The following is an 11,057-nucleotide window of genomic DNA, read 5'->3' on the forward strand; positions in this document are numbered from 1 at the left end:
GGGAGGCACTGAGTTGGTATGGCAAAGCAAGCTCAGTTGAGATGAAGACACTGAAATGATAGGTCTGGAGCTCAGAAAGAGGTGCTAAGGTTGCAGAAGCACAAGCAGGGACAGGGTAAGAGTTAATAGGCATGAGATAGGCTTAGGCTCAGGAGGAGGTGTGGAGATTGCATGAGCTAGGGCTCCTGGTGCAAAGGAAAAAGTGGGTTCCTGTTTTCCTAGCAGGAAGCAGCAGCAGAGTTAGTCAGGGAGGCAGCTCTAGGCACTAGGTTGGATGGGAAGCTCTGAGGTGGCACAAATGGTGCGAAAGGATCAAGGTTCGGCAGGAAGTACTGAGGCAGTAAAAGTGGGTGCATGATCTGAAGCTGGGGAGGAAGTGATGGGGGGAAGGCTGCGGCAGTGAGGTGGAGAGACAAAAGCAAGCTGAAGCGCATGAATTACAGCTAGCTTACATTGGAGGAGACCCTCTGGGGAGGCATGAATGGTGGGAAGCACTGAGGGAGTATAACAGGGTGGGGGGAAGAGGCTGGGGTAGAAGGATGGCTGAGATGGCAGGATAGGGTTGTAAGAGCAAGTTGAGGAGCCGTGAGTTGGTGCCTGTCATAGTACAATTCCCCACTCTGAACCTTAGCGTCCACAAGATGGGGTACCAGCATGAATTCCTCTAAGCTCAATTACCAGCTTAGTACTTGTAGCGCTGCCACCAACCAGGAATTCCAGTGCCTGGTACACTCTGGTCCCCCCAAAACCTTGCCCGGGGACCCCCAAGACCCAGTCCCTCTGGATCTTAACACAAGGAAAGTAAACCCTTTCCTTCACCATTGCCTCTCCCAGGCTTCCCCTCCCTGGGTTACCCTGGAAGATCACTGTGATTCAAACTCCTTGAATCTTAAAACAGAGAGGAAAATGCACCTTTCCTCCTCCTTCTCTCTTCCTCTCCCAGATTCTCCCTGAGAGAGAAAGTAATCCTGATACAGAGAGAAATTAACCTTTCTCCCCACCAATTCCCTGGTGGATCCAGACCCAGGCTCCTGGGGTCTCACCAGAATAAAAAAAAACAATTAGATTCTTAAACAAGAAAAGCTTTTAATTAAAAAAAGAAAAAACAGTAAAAATTATCTTTGTAAATTTAAAATGGAATAGGTACAGGGTCTTTCAGCTATAGACACTGGGAATACCCTCCCAGTCTAAGTATACAAGTACAAATTAGAATCTTTTCAGCAAAATACCAATTTGAACTCCTTCCAACCAAATACACATTTGCAAATAAAGAAATACAAACATAAGCCTAACTCGCCTTATCTACCTAGTACTTACTATTCTGAACTTATAAGAGCCTGTATTGGAGAGAAACGTGGTTGCACATCTGGTCCCTCTGAGCCCCTAGAGTGAACCACCACCAAAATCTAACAGCACAGCACAAAAACTTCCCACCCTCAAGATTTGAAAGAATCCTGTCCTCTGATTGGTCCTTGGGTCAGATGACAGCCAGGCTGACTGTTCTTGTTAACCCTTTCCAGGCAAAAGAGATATGAAGCAGTTTTGTTCTATTAACTCTTACTTATCTGTTTATGACAGTGCCGGTTCAGATTAGGTGGGAAACTTTGCAGTAGAAGGAAGGGTGGGAAGGACTTGAGTTTAGAAGAAAGTGCCGAGGCAGTAAGACCAAAGGGATGTGGCTGGTGGGAAAGGGCTGAAGTGTTGTCACATAATCAGCTGGTCAGAGCGACCACTGTGTAATTTGGCTGCAGGTCTTCCAAGGCAATATTTATACTATCCCTTTGAAATGGGACATCATCATGGCCCATCACACTCAGTTTATATCTAGTCTGGAATTCTGCAGCCAAACCTCAAGGATTCTGCCTTACTTTGGTCTTGAAACAGAGATTCTGCAACTATGTGAGATAAATTAAAAAAAACATCCTTTGAAAGATCTGAAATAAATTTGCCACTATAGGCTTTTCTTAGTGTTGGTGGATTACATTTTGTTTCATACAACCTTTATAATCATTATGTAATTAAAATAGATTGCTGATTTTTGTAGCAAGAATTTCAGCCCTGTCTAAGGCTCTCTGGCAAACTTTTTCTGTTTCCAGCACCTCCATGGACAAGCAGACAAGAAGGAAGCATCCAAGAAACGGCAGGAAAATAGGAGGAACAAAAACAAGTCACTGAAATGGAGGCGAAGGAAAGGAATGTGTGGCAAAGTGACCTCCCTGTAAATTAGGTTTCAGGTCTCTGCCCTTTTATTTTTCTGCTTTCATGGGTTAGCGAGAGTGATTACCACGTAACAAGGGTGTCAGTGACATTCCTGTTACTTATGTGGGTCTGGAACCTTGACTAGTGTGACCTCTCTGTAATTGGTAGTCTTTCCATCTAACCTGTCTTGTAACTGGGGTATTTGACTGGCTCGTTAAAGAGATGCCCCTGTAAGTAAGATGTACAAGTCTCATTCAACTTTTTGGATTTTCAAATATTTTGGGCTAATCTGGCTTCTTGTGGTTCACGGGAATCGCTATACATGATTGGGTAGTGAGAGAGAGCCCCTGTAACTAGAGTGTACTAGTCTCATTTGATCACTAAACCAGCCTCTTGTAAAGTTCCATAGACTGGTCTTGTGTCTAAAGCACAGGACTCCCAGATACTACAGTGATGGGTCATCAGAAATGTGAAAGACTATAAACAGAAACACTATAGAGAGGAAGAAAATATAGATAGATCAGAGTGATACTGAGGGAAACTAAACATTATATTACATGTATTGTGACCTCATCAGTAGAGCGTAAGCCTGGGATTTCAGAGAGCTAAGTTTTATTCTCAGCTCTGCCATTGACCTGCTGGGTGATGCTGCAGCCTCTGAACTAGGTATTTTTATTATTAAGAGAGAGATTTCAGGGGTCTATTCCTATATTTGTAACTTACTCACTGTAGCTCCTTGGCCAAATCACTCCCCCTCTCTGAGAGATAGTCTGTTCTTCAACCTATGTAACTCATCTGGAGGATAGGAGTCTTAGTTTGCTGAGTTGTAGAACCCACTTGGAGAGCCTCGTGTGAAAGGCACTACAGGACAAAAATCAAGCCCTAGGTTCTGCATAGTTTCAGTGTGTTCATGTCATGGGGCCAGCCTCCTTCTCACGCACGCACGCACGCACACACGCACACACACACACACACACACACCAACCCTAAATTCACACTATAGGCAGCCTGCCTAGGATTACCATACATCTGGGTTTTTCCACACATGACCTCGTTTGGTCTGCCCATCTCTGTCCAGGCAGATTTTTCAAATAAGAGGAAGTGTTCAGGATCTTTCCTTGTGGAGCAGATATGGCAGCTCAGAAAGAGCCATCTCTGCACACTGATTGGTCTCTCCCCTGCCTCTGCTGGATCCGGCCCAGCCTGCCAGTTAAGTAGAGCTGCCAAGCTCCTCTCAGATTTACCTCAAAACCTGAACAGGAGGGGTGACAGGGCCAGGTCCCAGCTCCTCATCTGGGAGAAAGCCCCCAGGGAGGCACTGACTGGCAGGCTGGCGCTGCATCCCAGGCTACACCAGCCACCCTGACAGAAAGTGTAACACTGACATCTCCCCCAGCCCCCATCTCAGGTGTGAGGCCATAGTACCTCCTCCATGCCCCCTCCTAGTACACACACACCTCCAGTCTCCCACCACTGTCTCAGCAGTGTTCTCTATTTGGAAACTTGAAATATAGTAATCCTAAATCTACCTTATTTTCTTTCTCCAGGTCTTCCTTAAACTGCACACACATTTTCTCACCCACTGCCTCTTCTTAAGAGTCTAACAAGTTTATGTATATAAAATAAGCTTCAAAATAAAACTCAAAGTTGCATAGGGTGACCAGATGTCCCGATTTTACTGGAACAATCCTGATATTTGGGGCTGTATCTGACATAGGTGCCTGTTCCCCCCCCCCCCCCAACTCCCTGTCCCGATTTTTCATACTTGCTGTCTGGTCACCTTAAGCCATACTTTCCCCTTCTTATTAGGTCCCTCTTAGCCTTTTCCTTCCCATACCTATTCCTGCTTTGGTAGGCCACTTGGAGATCCAACCTAGCAGAAGCTTCAACTTTCTGTTTTCTAAAGTCATAGGATCTTCCTTTCATGAGCCCCTCTCACTCCCTGAAATTTCTGAACTTCTACCCTTCAGTGTAGCTTCCTGCTGTTCTTTATGAAGAAACAGCTAATCTCACACAGGTGTCCTTCTTTCTGTAACCAGGGTTGGCTGGCCCCAGGTTCTTCATCCCTTAAAGGACTAACCACCCTGTTACAGTGCAATCAGTACACAAAAGAGTCTCCCAAAGACCTGAGGATTCATCAGCACAACAACAATGCACAAATGATGAAAAGGGGAACCTCCAATGATATACAGACACTCCCCAGGTTACACAAGACCCGACTTACGCAAATTCGCACTTATGGGAAAAGTTCCATAAACTAGAAATGGGATTTTTGAGTTGCGGAATTTTTTGTGTAACATACGGGTATATGTTTCCAACTTACATAAAATTCAAGTTATACAAGGCTTTCCTGAATGGAATGATTGCGTAAATCAGGGCAGGCATCTGTAACACTAAATTTCCTAGAAGGGTCTGCAAAAAATACCTTTTTCTTGGGGCCTGCTCTATGATTCCCCTGCAGTGAGGCCAGAGAGAGACAGAAACACCAGTTAAAGATGTAGCTTATCACTGTTCAGTCACAGTCTCTTATTTATGTTCGCTTCTCAAAATATCTCATAATAAAATAATTAGTTTTGATATTCTCCTAAACATATAAATATCAATCTGCTTTTCCCTTATAGCTTTGAACGTCTTATAAGCAATTATTAAATAGAGACAGTAGATAAGGACAAGATTTCCTACCCTGCCATTTTCCTCTCAATAAAATGGGTCTAATTGTCTCGTTAGACTGACCCCCCATACCTGGTAAGGCAACTCCCATCTTTTTATGTATATACATACCTGCTACTGTATTTTCTACTCCATGCATCTGATGAAATGACTCCTAGCCCATTAAAGCTTATGCCCAAATAAATTTGTTAGTTTCTAATGTGCCATAAGGACTCCTCATAACACAGCTACCACTCTGAAACCTGCCCTGTAATTGGGGTTTATGTTTCTTGCTATCAATTTGATTGTTTAGTGAGAGAGACTGAGGTATCTCCCCTTTTGGCAACAAGAGGAGTGAAACACTATGACAGGACAGTGAGCAAAACTTACTCTGTCAATGCTCAGGCAGTATCCATTCTGTGGGCTAAAAACAGCAAATCAGGTTCCAAGTCTGCCAGCCTGCCACATGTCACAGCAGTGTCCTATTACTGTCTGTCTGCTCTCATTCCCATCTCAGCACTTTTCATCTGTCCCCCGCTATTTAACTGACTTCTGATTCCTGGTGGTCCCACTCCTCCCCCGAAAGGGGAGGTCATTCATGTTTCTGTAATGAGTTAACCTTGGAGGCCCCAACTTTCCTGAGAAACTGAAATAGACGGCCACATTTCCCCAGCACTACATTCACACAATATTTTAAATTCTTTACTATAATTTGCTTATTAAAAGACAATAATAAAAGCTTTGTACCTCCACATCCAACAAATCAAGAATGCTATTATGATAAATTAGAGGAAAATTTGTGGGTTGCGTGCTAATACCAAGAATGCACTCCAACACTGACTTATTCATTCATTCTTTACCTATCACTATCACAAATAAGACTGGTTTAAAAAAATGTTTATATTCTCTCAATGTCTGCCTACAACCCAAAATAAAGTGTAATTCAGAGAAGATTGTGCTATCTTCATAATATGATTATCCATTGCTTATATTTTAAAATGGTAATATTTAGATAGTCATGAGGCTTCAGAGTCAACACTCATTGGAAATTAATAGATACAGTTTCTACCTCACTTAGTGCTATTGCTTCATGCTGCCTTCTTTTGGAATAAGATGCAGCCACCAGTGAAAAATATCAATGGATTGCATCACCACAAACTAAAACAATCTAATCTCTGATCACAATAGCATTTCATAATCACTGCCACTCTTGTGCTCTCAAGATATTTGGTCTTGCTGCTAATGGTTAGTGTTCTGGAGTTGTGTCCCAGGTGCCACTTGGGGCCAACTGGCAGAGGGCACGAGATACCACACCCAGTGATCCCTTAAGTGCGTATGTATCTACATCCTAGAATGTCATGGAAGGTATCTGCTGCAAGCCTGTGTTACACTGGACTTCATAATAATTGGAAAATGTATGCATGCCTAATATGTCATAATATGTCAGGAGTTATGTACATAAACTGGAAATTATGTTAAGGTCTGTGACTTGGAGCTGCTCACCAAAAGGTTAGAATCAAATAGAGGGATTGTTTTGTCTGTCTACATGTAAATTGATTATATACTTCACAATGAATGCTTACTTGTAGTCTGAGTAAAGTGCTAATCAAGTGATTGCAAAGTCTCCAGGGGAGATTATACACAGGAGAAAAAGGAGCAGCCGAGGTTAGCCTGTTTGCAAGTGGAGACAATGGATGTTTGGGATTATAACTGCAAGATGAGTCTCTGTACCTATATCTTTAAACAGTTTGCTTCATGATAGGAGGATCACAGGCAAGCCTGGTTGTAATACAATGGAAAGATTGAGTGAGCTTTTACTCTGTATGACATGATAAAGTCTTGTTAGTTAAGTTTAGGCTCTAGCATGAGCATTATGATTTTTATATTTAACCCTTTGTTTCTAATATTTTTGCTTGCTGTTATTTGAAATCACTGTTCTTAGATTTATTTATAGAGAAAACAAATATAAGTTTAAGTGTGTATTAAGCAGAGCTGTGTTGTGCTATGTAACTGGTAATTGTGGTGCATTGTTCCCTTGGGCACAGAAGATGTGAATTCTGTAACTGTCCCAGGAATCAAGAAGCTGGACATTCCAGGGAGATGCTCGGAGGACTCAGGGGTTAGAACATGCCTATCATTAACCGGCAAAGAGAAAGTGGGTCCGCAGAGGCCTGGAAGGCAGTGCTTGTGTTTCCAGAGGCTGGTGGTGTTGGGGAACTGTTCCACAGTAGGCATAGACAAGGCTTCCTCACATGAACAGCAGGTGGTAGCCAAGTGCCTCACAACCCTGCGTATCCCCGGAAGCATCACAAGAGTGCCATGCAGGAAACCCACATTTATCTACCAGTTGCTGTCAGTCAGTCTCCGGCTAGCAGTAAATGGGAATACACCAGAGGCAGGATGTCTAGCCCCTAGGTAAAATATATTTTGTAACACACACACACAACAGTAAATGTTCAAGCTAATGGACAATGATGTCTTTTCTCCCCCCCCCCTTTTCTTTTTAAGTGAATTTACTGCTCATGAAAGATACTGATTTTTCCACAGGAAAATTCAGCCTAGGCAGTGACAGTATAAGCTTCTAAATCTTACTCCATAAATGTGTTTTAACGATCGTCTGCATCTCTACAGCCTTGTCTACACTATGAAATTGTACAGTTTCTGAACAGCGTTGGCAGTAGCCATGTTAGCTGAATGAGGGCTGAACAGAGTTTGGGAGTCAATATACTACAACAAATTGTGTTCAGCAACCCACCGGCTAACCACTCAACTGTGTTCAGCTCCTATTCAGCTAATAGTGTTCAGACATGGCAAAATTTTCATATTGTAACTGGGCCTTAATGGTGAAGGTAGTTCAGTCTCCATGCCTGGTGAATCATTAGCTTCTCTCCTAACACTACCACTAAGGGTTCTAATGGGTAACACAGCTATGTATTCCTTTATGATGTGGACACCTGTCCACTAGGAAATAGATTGAGACCACCTGCTCATTTCACACAGGTCACACAAATTGTCGTCATTCATTACTTTCATATTACAAATGTGGGCTAAATTTCAACCAGTGGTCAGGAGATGAGAGGTTTAACTTCTTATCTCCTGAGGCATCCAACACCACAGCTTGGTTGTTCTGAATTAAACCTGATATAGATTGCAAGAAATTACAAAATATGCAGTGTAGTTTGATAGCAATTAACTTGTCCTTATGCACCACTATGGGCAGCCGCATGCATGGCCTCACAATATGCCAACGTTTTTATGGCTGACCTGGAACACCACCACTTCCTCAGCTCTCATTCACTCATGTCCCTTCTCTACCTATGCTACATTGATGACATCATCATCTGGATCCATGGGAAGGCGACTCTGGAAGAATTCCACCATGATTTCAACAGCTTCCACCCCACCATCAACCTCAGCCTGGACCAATCTATACAGGAGGTGCACTCCCTAGACACCATGGTACAAATAAGTGACAGTCACGTTAACACCACCCTATACCGAAAACCCACCGACCGCTATGCCTACCTTTATGTCTCCATCTCCCATCCCGGACAATCCATCATCTACAGCCAAGCGCTGACGTATAACCGCGTTTGTTCCAACCCCTCAGACAGAGACCAACACCTACAAGATCTTCAAGCACTCTCAAAACTAAGATACCTGCACTAGGAAACAGATCAGAGCCAGAAGGGTACCCAGAAGACAAGCCCAAGAAAGAAACCAACAGAACTCAACCAGCCATCAGCTACAATCCTCAGCTAAAACCTCTCCAACACATTATCAGTGATCTACAACCCATCCTGGACAACGATCCCTCACTTTCACAGGCCTTGGGAGGCAGGCCAGTCCTCGCCCACAGACAACCCGCCAACCTTAAGCATATTCACACCAGCAACCACACACCGCACCATAGTAACTAACTCAGGAACCAATCCGTATAACAAACCTCAATGCCAACTCTGCCCACATAGCACACCAGCAACGCCATCACAGGACCTACCCAAATCAGCCACAACATCATTCGTTCATTCACCTGCACGTCTATCAATATACTATACACCATCATGTGCCAGCAATGTCCCTCTACTATATACATCGGCCAAACTGGACAGTCCCTAAGTAAAAGGATATATGGACACAAGTCAGATATTAGCAATGGCAATATACAAAAACCTGTAGGAGAACACTTCAATCTCCCTGGACACACAGTAGCAGATTTAAAGGTAGCCATCCCGCAGCAAAAAAAACTTCAGGGCCAGACTTCAAAGAGAAACTGCTGAGCTTCAATTCATTTGCAAATTTGACACCATCAGCTCAGGATTAAACAAAGACTGTGAATGGCTAGCCAACTACAAAAGCAGTTTCTCCTCCCTTGGTGTTCACACCTCATTGGCTAGAAGAGGGCCTCATCCTCCATGATTGAACTAATCTCGTTATCTCTAGACTAGCAGCAAAAAATCTTTTGGCACCTTATAGACTAACAGATGTTTTGAAGCATGAGCTTTCGTGGGTGAATACCCACTTCGTCAGATGCATGTATCTCTAGACTGATTCTTGCCTGCATATTTATATCTGCCTCTGGAAATTTCCACTACATGCATCTGACAAAGTGAGTATTCACCCACAAAAGCTTATGCTCCAATACATCTGTTAGTCTATACGGTGCCACAGGACTCCGTCATTTTTTACAGATCCAGACTAACATGGCGACCCCTCTGAAACTTGTCCTTAGGCATTTTACTGAACAAATCAGCATATAAGTATGATAATGATAATAAAGTTGTCCTAATTACCCAGATAGTTAATAAAAATAACAGCACTACAGCAAAATATTGCAAGAAAGCCAGTTTCATGGTACTTTGGGTTACAAAATGGCACTAACACAATCAATGCCATTTTGTGGATGAAGATGTAGAAAGAGGCAGAGACAATACTTAAAATGAAAGTCCAGAAAAACAGAAAAAGAATTGAGACTTCAGAGAGAAAATATAAAGCAAGGACAAAAAAATCCAAGAATCCTGTGGTACATTATAGACTAACAGACGTTTTGGAGCATGAGCTTTCATGGGTGAATACCCACTTTGTCAGATGCATGTCACATGCATCTGACGAAGTGGGTATTCACCCACAGAAAGCTCATGCTCCAAAACATCTGTTAGTCTATAAGGTACCACAGGATTCTTTGCTGCTTTTACTGATCCAGACTAACACAGCTACCCCTCTGACACTAAAAAAATCCAAGTCATTTTTAGAGAATATCATGGTATGTTTTGATAGGAACTGTAAACTACAAAATCCAAATATTAGTCATTTATGCTATACAGTTTATTTCCAGAGTGCTGTGTTTAAATTACACATGTGGGCGCCATTATCTAACCTAACCACAGTAAGCAGATGCTTGTTCACAGCAACACCTCGAAAAACCAACCACCGCTTAGGAGCAACATGTATTTTCTTTAGAGGAGCTCCGGTTCCCTATTTGCTCCCATGTTACAAAAAACAGGCATAGAGCTCTGTTGCTATATATGGCACAGTACTTATTAGATGTCTTGGCCTTATTTTCTGCATACCTTGTCTTCCCCCGTCACTCTCACTCCTTCCCACCAGGTCAGAAATCTAGATTGTAACCCCCCCCCCACCCCGCAGCGCAGTGACTGTCTCTTTTTTAAATTTGTAGCGTGCATTAGGCACCGTTAGTAATCTGTGCATAAATAAAATAAAAGCGAGCTCTGCAAGGCGTTGTTGCACCACAGGCATGTGCACACCAACCCGAACCTGCACGCCGATCGGTGCACCCAGCGTGCACATGGTGTACTGAACACACACGTGTGTCCCAAGCATGTTGCCGGCACTACGTACGGCTCTCTGGCGAGCTTGGCCCAGGAGACCCGAGCAGCTCGCGAGCCGGGGCTGAGTCCCCGCTGGCGCGGCCTGTGCGCAAGGGGACGACTCGCCTCCCCGCTGTGCCCGAGGAGCGGGTGGCAGAAAACGCGGGAGGGGGGGGGCAGAGCCGCGTGCCCGGAGCGGCCTCACCAGCTCGCGCAGCTGCCACAGGCCGCCCCCACCCGCCGAGCTGCTCCTCCCCGCACGTCGCCGCCCCTCCCTTCGCGGCCCCCGCCCCGGGTTTCCTGCTGCTGGCGGAGGCCGAGGGAGAAGGTGGCGGTGGAGGCGGTGGACTGAGAGAAAGCGCCGAGGAACCGGAGAAGAGG

At 44.2% G+C, this 11,057-nt stretch overlaps 1 protein-coding gene across 8 annotated transcripts in view; it reads right to left on the reverse strand.

Moving 5' to 3' along the window:
* LRRC20 (leucine rich repeat containing 20) overlaps window positions 1-11,057 on the reverse strand; it is a 203,836-nt gene that overhangs the window by 191,974 nt on the left and 805 nt on the right. For 3 of the 8 annotated variants that reach the window (XM_030570533.1, XM_030570528.1, XM_030570529.1), the window contains exon 1: window positions 10,624-10,692. The exons of 2 other annotated variants lie outside the window; for them this stretch is intronic. In XM_030570533.1, coding sequence (XP_030426393.1) covers window positions 10,624-10,689 — 66 coding nt within the window. In that variant the 5' untranslated portion in view covers window positions 10,690-10,692. 3 more of the 8 variants (XM_030570534.1, XM_030570530.1, XM_030570531.1) reach the window with 3 other exon arrangements.

The sequence above is a fragment of the Gopherus evgoodei genome, chromosome 7 (genome assembly GCF_007399415.2).
Source record: "Gopherus evgoodei ecotype Sinaloan lineage chromosome 7, rGopEvg1_v1.p, whole genome shotgun sequence".
Classification (NCBI taxonomy): domain Eukaryota; kingdom Metazoa; phylum Chordata; order Testudines; family Testudinidae; genus Gopherus; species Gopherus evgoodei.